Source organism: Magnolia sinica, chromosome 3 (assembly GCF_029962835.1).
Source record: "Magnolia sinica isolate HGM2019 chromosome 3, MsV1, whole genome shotgun sequence".
NCBI classification, from domain to species: domain Eukaryota; kingdom Viridiplantae; phylum Streptophyta; class Magnoliopsida; order Magnoliales; family Magnoliaceae; genus Magnolia; species Magnolia sinica.
Window position 1 is genome coordinate 60,147,468 of NC_080575.1, and position 17,122 is coordinate 60,164,589.

Consider the following 17,122-nt stretch of genomic DNA (forward strand, 5'->3'; position numbering starts at 1 on the left):
CTTGGATATTCATCCTTACTTCATCAGGGTCGTAGCCTCCACAGGTATATCATGGATGGCTAGATTTGGACACCGAAAATGTTACTTGAGCATTTAGGGTACGTAGGATGTCCTTGGGTGAAAGCCCCTAAACCTTCATGGTACCAGGAGACGCCCCAATGCTGAGATCGAGTGAAAAACATGAGCACCCGATTGCCTTTACATTTAGGTCGTGTCTCCCACTGTAGCGTGGTCGATTGGGATAGAGTGTGGCCTTACCCGCCTGAGTGAGGGGGCAATAGCTAGACTGAGTTTGACCAGCTCGTGAATGGGTCCACTACCGGCGAGCCTTGTTGGTGATTGGCTATCCACAGGTGGGTAGTGAGGTCTCTTACTCTCGCTAGGCTATGTGGCTAAGAGAGCGGCAATCAGCAGGTAGTGTATTTGACCCCAGTGGATTCCCTAAAGTGGAACTATTTGATATGTGTACTTACGATGAGGACTGACATGATTGCATTGCACTTTGCATATTGTAAGACCCGTATCATAGTCCGTACTATTCCGTAGATTCCCGCAATCCTCCCTGTCGAATTTCGGTGACCCACGACATATAATCGGCGTTTGCGTGCGATCCTGAGTCGTGTCCCGTATATCAGAGTCGGCTCAACCCAAGACTTGTACCAGTGTGATCGCGCCGTCGCCGTGGTTCTGATGCCGTATCTCACGCGTCGAGGCGATACCCGAGCTAGGAGATGTGGGCCCGCGTTCAGTTCGAGGGAAACGCCACGCATTGCAATCCCAAGAGAATGTCCCATCAATCGCATCAAGTGTCAAGTAACCCATCCCATCATTTCAAGTACAAACACCCATCCCCAAGCAACCCCTAAAGTCAACACACTCTCTCTCTCCACCCATCATGTACACCTATCCATCATTCACTTCTCTCACCTATCACCTCTCTCTCTCTCACATTTCTCTCTCATTTCTCTCAAGCTCCATGAGAGCAACTCATGTCCAAGCTTCCATGGGAGAGAGCTTGTGTGGCCCACTTTCCTACCTCCCATCTCCACCATCCAATGATCATCTTGACCGTTGAAATCATCCACTTGGAACTTTAGATCACATTGGCGGAAGAAGGAAGAAGAGATCAAAGATGGGTGCTTCTCTCTTTCTCTCATTTTTTTGTGTGATGTGTGGCCCACTCAGATGGACCCCACCTTGATGTATGTTTTATCCAATCGTCCAAGTCATGTGGACCCTACCTCATGGTGGTGGAAAACAAAAATATCAGATTGATCCAAATCAGGTGGGCCACGTACATGTGGGACCCCCCTTGATAAGGCATATGCCACACCGTCAGTCAATGGTGGCGGCTAATAGTGTAGTGTTAACTGACAGTGGGGTGTAGCCAACTGAGAAGTGAGATCTGACGGTGGAGTGTGTACCACCCAGCCACCCACTTTTTCTTCCTTTTAATTATCATATAATAAATATATTATATGTATATTATACCATCAGGTGGGCCACGTACATGTGGGATCCACCATGATGCTGCGTGGTATCCAAACTGTCCAGCGTCTAAGGACGCTAGACGTGGCCTCATAGTGAAGTGAGAACTACGTGGAGTGGCTAACAATGATGTGTGGGCTGCTCGTGCTGGCCCCATCGTGATGTATAGATTAAATCCACGCGATCCACCTTGTTTCTCAGCCCATTTTAGGCGTTGAGCCAAAAAATGAGGCTAATCCAATACTCTAGTAGATCACACCGTCTAAATAATTATTTTAATAGTGAGAATTGATAGGGCCCACTACAATGTTTCTATACATCAAACTTACCCAATATCTAGCTTGTCAGACCCGTCTTGAGCTAAGGAATCTAGCCAACGGACTGGATTCCCTTGATGTGGGCCCCACCTATAAAAATCTCCAATTAGCAAAAAAAAATATATTAATAGCAGACGCTGCTGCTATCAGCGTCCAGAGGACGCTGCAGCAAGCAGCGTTCGCAGCTTGGATTGGGACAGGGTCAGTGGGCCCCACCTCAGGCCCCACCATGATGTGAGTTGAACATCGACACTGTGCATTTGATGGGCCCCTTTTAAATAGTGGGTCCCTCCAAAACTTAGCCGTGTACGTGACTCAGGTGGCCCACGTCACAGGGAACAGTGTATTGAACGTCTGCCATTGCAACCCTCTTGGGTAGGAGAAGTTTTGAATCAAAATGATATTTGTTTTACCTCTTCATCTTGGTCCGTGTGACCTTATCAACTGTTGGATGACATATAAACGTTATGGCGGGCCCCACTTGGGACCCACCTAGATTGGAAAAGGATTGGCTGTTGTACGCCACACACCAGCTATGTTACTGCTGTAATAGACGTCAGCAATTTATGTGGGTCCCCCACTGGCGTATGTGTTTCACCATGCTGCCCATCCGTTTTGATGGTGGGACCCACCTGCCAACTGACGTAGCAGGTCCTGTGGGTCCCACGTGATGTGTATGTGTACCTAAGCTGTCCATTGAGGTGGGCTCCACCATTTTCTGGTGCTGTACACGCACCGCTGCTGGACATTGGAAACCACATATCAGCCTCCTCCAAAGCTGTGGGTCCACATGTGTGGACCCACCTCATGTGTACGTGTTCTATGCACATGGGACCAACCTTACATCCATACCGTCCAGCCACTTGAAGAGATTGTTTTATGGCATTTTAGGGACCCACCCTGCATGTGTGGGGTGGGCCCACCTTGCTGGATGTATTCAAATCCAGTCGTCCATGTGGATGCTATCACTTTCACCCTCCATGCACACACGTGTGTGATTATACATATATGATATATAATTATTTTATAATATAATATGTTATATTATAAATGAACGGTGGGCCATGTCCACGTGGGACCCACCTTTAATATATATACATTATTTGCTCGGGCAGCCTTCTGCCATTATGCAGTATATAATATATAATATTATATTATCTAATATTTATTATACTAATAATACTATATGGTGGGCCACGTACGTGGGACCCTCCTGATGAACGGTTTGGTTGGCGTACTTCACACAGCTCGCCGTTGTGGAGTTTATGTTAGCAAGTTCTGGTGGGACCCACCACAGTGTATGTATTTCATCTGCACCGCCCATTTGGACGGTGCCATTTACGGCCCCACCTGATGGTTGTGTTCCATCCAAACCATCCATCTTTTGGGTGATCCACACCATCCATCCTATTGGTAATCCGTCTTAGGCTTAAGACTATGAAGGAGGCAGATTTATTAGGTGGACCACACCACAGAAAATAGTGGAGAGATGAACGCCTACCATTGAAGTCCTTTTGGACCACGGCAGTCTTGGACTAAATTGATATTTGTTATTCCTCCCAACCAGGTCTTTGTGACCTTACTAGCAGACTGGATGGGAAATGAACTTGATGGTGGGCCCTGGAATTTTTATAACGGTGAAAACCATTATCTCCTCTACTATTTGTGTTCTGGTCCAGATGATCTTTCGATACGATTCATTCCTTTGAAAATGCGCTAGATTGACCTCTAAATGGGTTAAGTGCCCATTGATGCGGCCCACTTGATGTATATGAGGGCCCATTGGTGCGGCCCATTGATGTGGCCCACTTGATGTATATATGAGGGCCCATTAGTGCGGCTCATTGATGCGGCCCACTTGATGTATATATGAGGGCCCATTGGTGCGGCCCACTTGATGTATATGATGGCCCATTGGTGCGGCCCATTGATGCGGCCCACCTGTTGTATTTTTGGTCCATGTGATGGGGCCCGTCTATTGTGTATTTATGGCCCATTAGTGAGGTCCATTGCAATGTACATTAGGCCTTTGTGTGAGGCCATGGGCCCACTATATGTTTGGCTCTATGTGGGCCACTCCTTGGGAGTAATGTTAGTTAGACGTCCACGTCGATGGGCAATGATGGTTGAATGTCCACATCGTGACCTTCCCTTAGGCCTTGATAGTGCCATTCTCATCATTCACTTGTGGGTTAACCCTAATCAGTGGGCCTCATTCACCATAAACGGTTAGCTTTGTGCTACCGGATTTGATATAAGTACGGCCGAGGGCCGATCTTTATATTAGGGTTGATCGGTTGTTCATCTATGGACCCAGCCTTGTTTATGTGCTAGTTGTCGGTGTTGATTACTGATTCTGATTGTCGGTGCTGATTATCGACGCAGATTATCGGTGTCGATTGTCGATACCGATCATTAGTGCCGATTATCAAGGCCAATTCCGATTGTCATGACCGATTTACCGATTGCCGATTAGCGATCGAGGCCGATTATCATGACCGATTGCCGATTTCGATTGACGGGACCGATTTGCCGATTTTGATTATCGATCGATCCTGATTGTCGTGGCCGATTGCCCATTCTGATTGACGTGACCGATTCGTTGATTCCAATTATTGATCGATTCTGATTGTCGAGGCCAATTCTGATTTGTCGAGCCTAATTGTATAGGCCTATTCTGATTGTCGAGGCCTAGTGTCGAAGCCGATTTCGATTGTTGAGGCCGATCTCAATTGTCGAGGTCGATTTTGATTGCAAGGGCCGATTGTCGTAACCTATATGATATACATGCGACCCGTAATTGAGGCCCATTGTGACACGTATTAGGCCCATGATGCAAGGTCCATTTGATGTATTCAAGACCCATGTGTAGGGCCCACATGTCATGTATTTGAGGCCCATGGGCAAGGCCCATTGTGAGGTATTCATGGCCTATAGGCAAGGCCCATTGTGATATGCATTAGACCCATGAGCAGGGTCCACCTGTTGTGTATATGTGGCCCTTGATTAAGGCCCATCGTGTTATATATTAGGCCTTTGCGTGAGGCTGTGGGCCCATCATTTATTTGGCTCTATGTGGCCATTCCTTGGAGCCAATGTTGGTTAAATGTCCACATTATCGACGCTGATTGTTGGTGCCGGTTATTAATACCGATTATGAGTATGAGACAGCATAACATCATAATACATGCCCATATGCATCATCTGCATGTTTGTTATGAGATGTGATTGATCATTGCATATGCCATATGGCAGGTTGTTCTTGGGGCTCCCTGATAGGAGAAGTTGCCCCACCTGAGAGCATGAAATGCAAAAGATTGATGCATGATTGGACTGTGTGACTTATGCATCTCGCATTTGTGTGACATGACCACCATAGGCCCTAGCGACATCAGGGTCGTAGCCTCCACCAGTATTTCGTGGATGGCCAGATGGGACACCGAAAATCTGTTCTACATGGGGTGCTATAGATATCCTTGGGTGAAAGTCCCAGAACCCTCTTAGTTCCAGAGGTTACTTCAACGTCTAGACCGAGTGGATGCATGAGCGCATGAGGGCCGTATACCATTAGGCCGCGTCTCTCACTATGTCGTGGTTGGTTGGAAGGGGGTACGGCCTTACCTGCCCGAGAGGAGGGGGCAATGCTAGGCTGAGTCTGACCAGCTGAAGGAATGGGTCCGCTATCGACGAGCTGGGCCTGATATTGGCAGGTGGATAGTGAGGTCTTTTCCACTCACTGGGCTATGCAGCTAGGGAGGAGGCAATCTGGTTTGGAGTGTAATAGACCCCGGTGATTTCCCCAGAGAGCAACCGTACTGATATGTGGACTTATTGAGCAGGAATTGCATATCCATTCATTCATTCATTCACTATCCACTCGGGCTAGGGGTGCGTAACTATTTGTCACGTGTACCTTTTTATGGCCAGGATTTCGATTGGGCGCGCGACTAACCTGAGATCAGGAGTTTACCACATTAAGTCAGACTATCCAAATTTAGGTATGGGACTGGTTTGAATAGAAGTCCCTTGTGGTGAACCCCTTAGCCTGCGATACTACATACTATCATCCCGACTTCACATTCCAGCATGGCCATTTCATTCGCACCGCATATTACATTGCATCCACAATATTTAGCATTTTGGGTTACTATGTTTTTGCATGAGGTTGATGGTGTTCGTGGCTCTCAGGATTTGCATATTGCATTGCATCCTCAGCATCTGTTATTGTCTTATTATGTTTTGCATCGCATAGCCTTGGTACGACTGATAGCACTCATGGACTTACCAGTATATTTCCGCTTACTCTGATATCGTATGATTCATGTCTTATCAATATTTTTGCATTAATTATGATGTTGTATGATTTATGGGCTTGTCAATATTTCTGCTTACTCTGATTACTCGGATATTACTTGCTTAGCACTTACCTTGTGCACACACTTTCACCACCCACTAAGCTTTCTATAAGCTTATACACGATAGATGCGTGTAGGTGGTGTTAGGTTGTAGTAGCATTGAGCTTGGAGCGTGCAATGAACTTATGGAGCTTTGATTTTTGACATATGTATTTCCCTTTCAACACTGTATTCAACTGTTTATATTAGTGGATATGAGATGATGATGTCGTCTTTATGATTTGGGTATACTTGTGGTTATGCTTATTACGAGATAAATGTACACTGAATAATCCTCCTTGTAGGATCCCAGGATCGGAATCTGGCGCATAGGTGCTGGGAGCCGAGAATGGGGTACTACGGAGGCTTTCGGCACCAGATTCGGCGATCGGGGTTCTTGTGAGTCCGATATCCGAGTTTGGGGCGTGACAGATATAGCATTGGCTATGTAGGCCTCTTGTTAGATCGCCTTGGTATGACGCCCACTACTCATATGTCGCATTGCATAGCCTTGTGACGACTTGTAGCATTCCTGCTTGGTATAGCATAACCTTGGTATAGCATTACAGCATTAATGATATTCATGGTTCCTGCCACATTTCCACATACTCTGATATTGCATTCCCAGCACTGGTATTACACACTTACACCACCCTCTAAGTTTTCTATAAGCTTATGCATGATTGATGCGTGCAGGTGATTCGAGGCCAAAGAACGGAGCTGGAGCTGGAGCGTGCCGTTGACCCTTTTGGAGCTTTCTTTATATAGTTCTTGTATTTCCCCTTGAGCCATGTATCTTGTAAAGTTTAAATTCTTAGTGGATTTTGTAATAGTGTTCCTGTAGTTATTACCTGTGGTTATGATGTTATGATCTTGGGTATGCTCTTTAGGAATAAGACTTATGTTATAGAAATCCTCCTTGTAGGATCCCAGGATCGGGACCTGGTGTATGGGTTCCAGGAGCCAAGAATGGGGTACTACGGAGGCTGTCGGCATTGGAATCGGTAATCGGGATTCTTGTGAGCCCGGTCACTGAGTCTGGGGCGCGACAAGACTACCTTTTGCCAGTGGCCAGTTTTAACGGCCGCGGGCAAAGGGTCCTATATATATATATATATATATATATATATATATATATATATATATATATATATATATATATATATATAAAAGAAAGCCCTAAATCTATCTCAAATGGCGCCGACTCTCTCTCTCTCTGCCTCTCGCTCCCTCTCGCGCACTCTCCCTCTCCCTCTCCCTCTCTCTATCCCTATCTCTCTCTCTCTCTCTCTCTCTCTCTCTCTCTCTCAAAACCCTAGTCCTCTCTCTCTCTCTCTATCTCCTCGGCCCTCTGCCGCAGTTCGGCCTTCCGCTGCTCATGAATCTCGGATTCTCAGGTATGATGTAAGGCTTTTCCCTTATTGTTGTTGCTTTTTGCAATTTAGAATACCTAATTAGGAATATGCATTGTCGAATCCTTAATTAGGGATTTGTATGTCAAATCACCAATTAGGGATTTGCATTGTCGAATCCCTTTTTAGGGATTTGCATTGTCAAAACCCTTTTTAGGGTTGGCATGCACTTTTTAGTTTCATAGCATTCTAAAACTTACTATTACTGCGGATCGAGTAGTTTGTAAACTGTTTCTGTATTGATTTTGATTATGCAAATGTAGATTTTCAAAATGCCATCTTAGTATACCTGCTCATTTGAATGATGTGAACCATTCAAATCCTTTTTTTTTTCCGAACTCAGATGTCATATGTGGCCCACTTTAGGAATATTGCTAATAGTGCATGCATATCATTCTTGACCAGATGTACATAGCAAGGATTGAAAAAAAGTGGATCGCATTGCCCTGTATTGGGTTGTTTCGGGCTTGCATCGAAATGATTCGATTCAGGTTATCCTTTATGAAACTGCATGCTGACAGATTGTGAAGCCATGTTAACCCTGATGAAGCAAAATTGAAGGTTAAGATTGTATTCAGTAGCCTATTTCACTTTGGAAGATAACATGGCTACTGAACAGGGAGAGACATGGTTGGGACAGTTTCTACAGCAATTATCCATGTTCATTCTTGCTTTTGTCTGTTCTTTACAGCATGGTTCACATGGAGTTGCTGCCCTATTTATGGAGCTGGCCTAGAGGTTTTATTTGGAAAAAAATGTTTCATTCATGGCCCATCCATGGTGGTACCCACCATATCAACTTTTTGGGTTGGATCCATGCAGCTTCTTCGGCTTTGTCCCTCTTCTTTCCTGTGGTGGCTCTGGTTTGTATCCGATGTTTCAGGTAGTGGCCAGTGTCTTTGGCTAGTCTGGACTGGGTCTCTTGTGCTGTCGTTTTGATGTCAGGTGGCCTATGAGGAAGATGGAGTTTAGCTGTTGAAGCTTCTGTTAGCAACCGAGGTTTTGCTGGACTGTCTTTTGTTTGTTGGGGCTGTTGTGCTGTGTTTGAAAGTGTAGCTGTGGATTGTTGTGCTGCCATCCTGCTGTCATTTATTTGGGTTTGTTGGTTGCTGCAATGGTGGAGGTCTTGCTGAGGGAAAGTCTCAGTGTTGTTGGCATTTCTTCTTTTTTGTAGCTGCAGGGGCATCTCTTTGTGGTTGGAGATTATTGTATTTTCTATTTTATTGGTTTTACTTTTTATTGCATAGGCTAATGTTGTGAGTTGTATGTTTCATAGGTCAAGGGTGACCCCTTTTTTTGTTTTGGAGCCTACTTGAGTGTTTGTACACCTTTTTTTTAAAAACAAAGTTACAGGTGGTGTGCTCCCACCTTTCTGCAAAAAATTTAAAAAAAAAAAAAAAAAAAAATGAAAATGAAAGATTTAAGTTATGGAAAGAGTGGAAGAACTCAGGGAAATTGAAGTGTAAGGTAAGAAGTGAGGTTTGTAATGAAAACATGATTGCATTTACATGTGCCAATATAGTTAGGAGATTTTCAGTAGGTGGGCCACATTGTTTAGAACTTTTGGCCTAAAAATCAGGTTGTTTAACTCCTGGGTAGGCCATAATATGCCAAAAAAAAAAAAAAAAGAATTGGCATAAAAAAGAAGTCATCTGTGGATAAAGTGTAACAAGTACTTTGTTTCTTGTGCCACAAAAATCTTATGGATAAAGTGTAATGAGTACTTTGTGAAACTACACATCCAAATAGCCCAACTGTCTTTTTAGTGGAAAACAATTTCCAAGCACGCATGGATTTTGTGTATCCAAAGATGCCTTAAAAGGCAAAACCCAACATCATTTACCATTTTCAATTATTCCTTAATCATGGGTTCTCACTTTCCATTTGTCATACTATTCTTGCTACAGGTTACGCCATACAAGAAAATACGACGAGTAGCTTTCGTAAACTCGATACCAAAATGCGCTGCCGGAAAGATCTTGAGGAGGGAGCTGGTGATCATTTTAAGGTGGGTTTGTTACCATTTTGTTGCGTTTCTATTTGCTGTTGTTCTTCTTTTTTGTCTCTATTGAATTATTGAATTTGAGTTGTATTCCTTCTTATTTATTTATTATTATTATTATTTTTTGCCTGGCATGTTTAAGTTGTTCTAATGGTTGTTCATTATTATTCATATAATGGACTTTTAGTGGGGAACTTTTAGGACTTGATCAGGTTCATTAATGGTGCTACTTCTTTATTTAGTTAACTTTAGTAGGAAACTATGCTTATCATGATATTTCTGTTGGGTTGATACTCATTTTTAGGATTTGTATTGTGCTCATGAGTTTCTTCTCTTTTGAGTTGTCTATTGAGAATTCATGTTCAAAATACACCTTAGTAGTGTCCAAGCATTTATTTGTGTGTATCATGTTTAAATTGATAAAGAGAAGGAAATCACGATTAAGTCTTATTTTTGCTTTTTTAAGTTAATGGGTCATAGTCCAACCTTGTTTATAGGAGTTGGAGCTATCTTTTTCCTAAATAGAGGACCATTATGTAGAGAAGAGTCAAGACATAAGATACCAGAAATGTTTTGTTCTCTAGCTGAGCTTTATTTTTTTAACAACAACAATAGTGGAAGAACTGGTGTTTTGATTTGATCATGTCAATTTCAAGGGCCTAATTGGTTGGATGCAAACCGTGTGTCCAGACAAGGAGTTGTCCATTTTCTACCCTAAGTTTTGTATCTTTATATATCCTTTTTTGGATCCATGAGCAGAGGGCAGTAAAGGAGTAGACCTTCTTGAGCAATTGAATAAACCTTAAACTTTAACCTAGGAAGCTACCCCTAACTTCAGAGTAAAAGAAATGCCTTTTTTGTCTATTGGAAACATATACCAAAATCTGGGAAACAACAGTAACCACAATTCCCTAGACCCCGGGGGTCTAATATCACAGTTTATAGTACTTAGCAATGGATGAGGGTTTAGTCCACAACTCAAAATTTAGTAAAACAAACCTTTGGGTTGTAATCCTAAACCTTCTATTAATGTATTGTTCAATTAATAGAAGCCACTATATATTTTTGCTTAACCACATCTTGTTTGAACTAGAGAAACATGATTTTTCTTATTTATGGAATTGAAATTGTAGAGTAAGAACTAACAATGTCCAACAAAAACAAACAAGTCAGCATATTTGTCAAAATCCCATGATTTACAATTCACTATTTGAGTTAAATCTTAGGCAAAACTATTTGAGTCAAGCGTATGCAGTCTTAAACATTAACATAAGCTCATAAGCTTCTGCAGTCCATTGGGTGGCTCCTGCAGAGGATGGACTACTCTCCACAATGCTTTTCTTTTTACAAGCATATCGAATTCTACATTTAATGGATTTTGGATCAGAGATCATTCCAATGGCTGCTGAAGAATACAATGTTCAGGTAATGAATTCCTCAAAATCCTCTGTATTATTGTAGATTCTCTTTAAAAAGTGTAGATTCTTTCAAAGGCCAGTTTACAAGGGGGTTGCTGCTACAAGTGTTGGCACCTTTCTAGGCCCAAGAGTGAGTTATCAGGTTCCAGTCAGCCTTTATATAAAGAAAGGAACCATATACTGGTCTCAGTTTTTTGAGAACAAAAATTGGGCATTTAAACCATAGTAGTAGAAGTCTCTAACAAGGTTGTCACATTCATAACTTGGCAGGCATATCTATTTAATGGCTACTGGGAAGATATTGGGACCATTAAGTCCTGTTTTTATGCTAACTTGGCTCTCATAGATTAGGTAAACCAATTTTTTGATGTGAATGTTTGGATGTGTTGTCGAAACAAATTGCAATTATTTGTACTTGTAAACTGAAATGACCAAATTGTAATTTCCTTGCTTCTAAATATACACTTCAGGTCATGATGTATTGTTTGGGTGTTGATTATGTCAGAAAATTGAATTTAAAACATTCACTTGTGTTTTCTTAAATTGCAAATTTAGTTGCATAAGCAGGCAATATCAGTACCTTTTCTGGAAAGAAAATATGGATATATGATAATTATAGGACTCAAGAAAATGGTTGGTAATAAAATTTCTATTTTCTTGATATTCTTTTGTTTTCATGTGTAGATGAAGGAATGGGTATTGTATGTTGGAACAAAAGGTTGCTGATAACAGGTATCTCTAGAGCTGTTCCATGCATTTCCATTTCGTCTTCTTTTCCTTCTGTTATTTTAACTCTCTCACATTATTTTTCTTTAGGTCAGACTTTTGGTTGGGGCATAGTTAGTACCTGATGTATAGGTTGGGGCAGAGTTACTGTTTCATGTGGTGGGTTGCTAATCTAAGAGAATTACAGTCGCACACAAGAAAACTCTTGTGTGCTTCTGTTTTTTTTTCCTCCATTCATTGTTACTTCTGTTTTGCCAACAGTCTTCATTAGAACTTGTGGCTTTCCATTTCATCATCATCACCAGGTTTAGTTTAATCCACTGATGAATCTACAACAGATCATCATCATCATCATCATTGGGTTCAGCTTAATCTACTGGCAAAGTTTTTTAAGAAGCTACCACCTTGGAAATTTTGGTCCATTCCATACTTGATTTATGAAAGCTAACAACTTCGTGAGAAGAGTATGATTAGTTTTGTTTTGTTTTGTTTATTTTATTTATTTATTTATTTATTTATTTGTATCGACTTGATTTATGTGTAGACCATGTAAGGATGTACCTAGTTCTAATGGAGAAACCAGGTGCAAGGATGGGCTTTCATTACTGTTCGTGGATCACTATATCAGTTGGCTAAACATTGGATTGCTTTGTATAACTCTCAGCCATATGGCATCCATTCCTTTAGCCCATGCAAATAATTAAGCAAGAGCTGGAACGAAGCATTTTTTTTTTCCCAGCTTTAGAGGGAGACCACATCCCTTGACGAGCTCTGTTTTTTTCTTTTTCTTTTTCTTTTTCTTTTAAAGATATATAGCCTTGTATTGTTTAACTGTGTATAACCTTTGTAACTTGATAAGCTCATCTTCTTTGAAAATTTAAGGATTGCAATTTATTCATGCAAATACAGAGGAGCTACTTAAAGAGGAAGATGGTCATTGTCCTCGTTGGTTTGCCATTGTTTTCCCTGCCATGATCGAGCATGCACGTAAAACTAAATAGGGAAAAAGGTGATTGCTGGACATGACAACAAGTAAGTGGATCTTTCTTTCTCGCCAATCTGGTACATCTATGAAATCTGGTTTGATGATAACATGGGAATTTTAGAATATAAATATTCCCAATAGCTTTCCATTTAGGAGTTCCATTATCACAAAATTATGGTGGTGAACCAGGCTGTTTAGAAAAAGAAAAAGAAAAAAGGCTCTCATCAGCCTGTGTGAGGCATAATGGCCTCATTTCAAAAAAAAAGAAAAGAAAATAATAATAACCAACCATTGGCTTCAACTGGTGGATTAGTTGATACCGTCAAAGAAGGTTTCACCGGATTCCAGATGGGATCCTTCAATGTTGATGCAAGTAACAGTTCTTTTATTCATCAATTGAATTCCCCATCCATTTTAACTATTCCCTTTACAAAAACTGAATTCACATTCCATGTTCCTTTTTCTTTTTATTTTTTTCAGTGCGAGGCTGTCGATCCCGTAGACGTGACTGCAATTGCCACAACCATCAAGAGAACCCTCTCCGTCTACGGTACACCTGCTTTTACAGAGATGATTAATAACTATATGGCCCAAGATCTTTCCTGGAAGGTGAGTAAAATTCCAAGTAACCTATGCTTAGATGAATGGAACTTACAAGAAAAGAAACCATATGAAAAATGGACATAACCTACACATTAAACGCTGATCTGCAAAAATATGCCACATCTTAGTGCAAATATCCCTGGTATTTCAAAAACATAGTGAGGGAAACTAGTAGAATATGGAAGGTGTGTAAGATGGAGGTGGAGAAGCTAGAAGGGAGGGCCTGCATTGTGGCTTGATAGTTTGGGGTGGGTTTAGAGTTCAAAAAATGGTAAATGCCTGTCCGGTGTTTTGTGTACTGTGTCTAGGGAAATCAGGACTATGCTTGATATTTCGCTCTCTACTCTCTGTGCTTTTTTCTTGTCTCTGCTCACTCGCTATGGCTTGCAGGCTTGTGATTGCAAATCCAACCTACTTCTGCTGGAAAACTCTGGGTAATACATGTGCCAGCATGGGTTTGATGATTATGGAAAGTTGGCCTTAAAAAAAAATCCATTTTTTGTATCTTTGTTGCTGACCTAATGACTAGACTGATCTGATTTTTGGGCCATGGCACAGACACGATGGGGCCACAAGATAACAACTGTATCTTCTTTACATGGGAAGAGTAGGATTCAAAATTCCACTTTTGCTAGTAGCCATCACATTTCTCTTAGTTTATTGATAGAAATATACTCTGGATGGTATGAAATCGTGTATTTTCTGTACTAGGCATGCCATCTCATTCCCTTTGAATGCATTCGAGGCCATCCTAATGCAGCTTCAGAAACTAGCTCCAGAGCTGCATCGTGTAAGACGTAAATTTAGATATTGGAGGTGTTTGTTTAATTTTTCTTTTTTCCTGCAAAAGACATATAACGTGTAGTAATTCTAGCTAAGTTAAAACGATACATTTCTTTTACCTTTGTCCTTTGATTTCTATGTAGGTCCACTACTTGCGGTATTTGAATAGTCTTTACCACGAAGACTATCTGGCTGCTTTGGAAAATCTTCATTGTTATTTCGATTATAGGCAAATGTTTTGTTGTTGTTGTTGTTGTTGTTTTTTTTTTTTTTTTTTTTCTGGAATCAACTTGTGTTGTGACTTAGAAGTTCCAATTTTGGTGGCTCTAGATAATGATACCTTATCTCTATGCGTGAACTCCTTTTGCTCCATGTGCAAACACATCTACTGTCACTTGTTTTCTCCTTTTCTCTTCACTTTCTTTGTCAAGATCTTGTAAATCCATCTAGTTCATGAAATTGATGTGAATTTTACAATTTTTTTTTTTGTTTTTTAGAAATTCCTTTAGATGTTGTTAGACTACCCTACTCATGAAATTACAAAAATTCCATTGGTTCTAAAATTTTCTTAAATGCTATTTTGCACCAGAAGGCATGGATCTGCTCCCTTAATTCCAAGTCAAACTCCATCTATTAAAGCTGTAACTTGCAAAGCTAATCCAAGCTGCACATACTGGCCAGATCCATTTCTTTCTTTTTTGGATCATTTTGGTGCTACTTTGAAGTTCCTTTTTGTTTGCAAAATTCTCCAATAAAGTTTCCTTCTCTCTCTCTCTCTCTCTCTCTCTCTCTCTCTCTCTCTCTCTCTCTCTCTCTCTCTCTTCCTTTTTCTATTTCCTGCCTTTCTCTGTTTCCTGTCTTCCTATGTTGATTCCTATGGCCCTTGAAGGCTAAATAACACTGTGCCTGTACAATATCTAGTTCATTTATCATTTACTAACATGCAACATTACGGTAAAAATGTCACCAAATTCTGTTTACTCATTAATGTGCATAAAATGAAAGTCATCTTACCTTATTACAATCTCTTGTTTATTAAACCCCTCATAAGGGAATCTTAGGTTGTTTCCAGATGGTGTAGGAGCACTTATGGAGATATTTGACAATTCATATGCGAAATGCAGGTTCACTTTGGTTTCTCTATTCAAACCAGGCAATGACTTTTGCTGTCACCTTTTCTAATTTGGCAGCTACCTTAACTGTTGGCATCTACCAGAAAATCATTATTTACTTTTTGTCACAGATTAGAAGAAAAGCTCCTGGACATGGTATGAACCGCGTCTCTCTTTCTTTCTTTTTCTTTTTTATATGCTTTTATATGACAGGAGATATCTGTATTTGGCAGATAATATGCTATGCCAATTTGTTGATCCCATGTTCTGCACCCATATGGATTAAATCAACTGTTTGACATTGAAATAGACAAGGTATATACTCCCGTATGGATGCTTTTACCATGCTTTCTAGATCATACTGTCTACACTAGAATCTTTCACAGAAGGAAGAACTTAGAGAGAAAAAAAACTTTTTTTCTCGATTGCGAGACCTGTCTCTTACTTTAGAGGTGTTATATGATGCTTAATTGTGAGAAACAATATGGATTTGTTCGACCCGGAAGTAGCAGTGGTTGGTCCACATTATGTAGTTTAGAATAGTCTTGGGTCCAATATACATATCTGATTTTATCATTTCTGAAGTGTTTTTATTGTTTCATAATACTAATGATTTTGCGCAGATGTGAAATATTTCAGATTGTTGGTGGATCTGAACATACTATACGTGCAAAAGTCACATTCTCACAAGAATCATATGGTATGACTAAGATTCTAACCTATGAATTTGAAAGAAAATGTATGAGCTGCAAGCTTCCATAACACATCTTGTTTATTTTTCTATTTAGTGTAAACATTGGCTTGATTCTTTGAATTATTTATTATTTATTTTTTATTTTTGCATCAAGAAACATCCCAAAGGAAGTTGGACCTGTAAGCATGATTTTCACCATATCACCTGGAAAATTCTTTGAAATTCAGATTCGCTTTCCTAGACCACATAGATGATTAAGGGTCCTTCTAACTTTTCCTTCAAATATGCTTTTGATTTGAGTGGTGAATCATTGTCCTCTTGATGGCTAGGACCAAATCTCCTTTGCTGAAAACTCAGCGGTGTACCCCTTTTTTTTTATTATTTTTTTTATTTTTTAATATCAAACATCAAACTCAGCCAACATGCAAGCCAAACCCTACCAAGGAATTTTAAAATGTCTCTTTTGGTGGAAATGGATTCCAACAGGAAACCAATTCCAAGTATTTACATGGGCCCAAACGCAAGAATTTGCATCTACCTATGGTTTTCATTTCCATAGTGGATATTTTCCAGACACCCAAACCACTCTTTATGAATTGAAGTGGTTAGGATTTTGCTGTTTATTGGTGAATCTTTATGGTTTTTAGATGATGCCATGGTTGATTCTGGCTTGGGCATATTCGTCTAGAATGAAAATTGGCATGTTTAATCAATGGCTATTTTGTCTTTGCAGGCACTAGCATCTCAATCTTAGTGACACAACTTGTTGCAGGAGCTGTTCATCGTTATAGCTTTAGAGGTTGATGTTTGAGCTAGGGATAAGGAGCCAAAGCATTCTCTGCTTTTCTTTCTCTCTTGAGTGTGTATGCTCAGTAGTTCTGTTTTGGCTAAAAGTTGTTGGCTGGGGCTCATCTTCAATTGGAGATTTACTTAGTGTTTCTCTTCAACAATAGTTGGCTGAATTTGATGCTTTCTCTTTCACTAATAGTTGACGGGATGCAAGTGAGCTTTGTAATATTACAAGTTCTAAGTAAGGATATCCAAGGAAAATAAGCATGCTTAAACATCAATGATGAGCGTACACAACTTGAAAGGATTTTTATTATCATGATTTCAAATTCATGTGATCATTCCCCAATGAAGACTTTTGAGTTTTTTTTTTTTTTTGGTTTTTTCTAGAAAAGTGTA

The 17,122-nt window shown here is 40.5% G+C and overlaps 1 protein-coding gene across 12 annotated transcripts; it reads left to right on the forward strand.

Annotated features, from left to right (window-relative positions):
• Window positions 1-9,138: 9,138 nt before the first annotated feature.
• LOC131239947 (uncharacterized) lies at window positions 9,139-16,875 on the forward strand. Of its 12 annotated transcripts, XR_009168514.1 has the most exons (5): window positions 9,139-9,619; window positions 10,905-11,038; window positions 11,716-11,763; window positions 14,057-14,135; window positions 14,272-14,359. XR_009168514.1 is itself a non-coding variant. In XM_058237902.1 (3 exons), the coding sequence occupies exons 1-3, from the start codon at window positions 12,986-12,988 to the stop codon at window positions 14,295-14,297; spliced, it is 471 nt and encodes a 156-aa protein (XP_058093885.1). In that variant the 5' UTR covers window positions 12,928-12,985; the 3' UTR covers window positions 14,298-14,359. The 12 variants fall into 12 exon arrangements, 1 of the variants encoding a protein (XP_058093885.1); XR_009168512.1 differs by lacking the exon at window positions 10,905-11,038; XR_009168517.1 differs by lacking the exon at window positions 14,057-14,135 and having other exon boundaries at window positions 14,272-14,358.
• The last annotated feature ends 247 nt before the right edge of the window (window positions 16,876-17,122 follow it).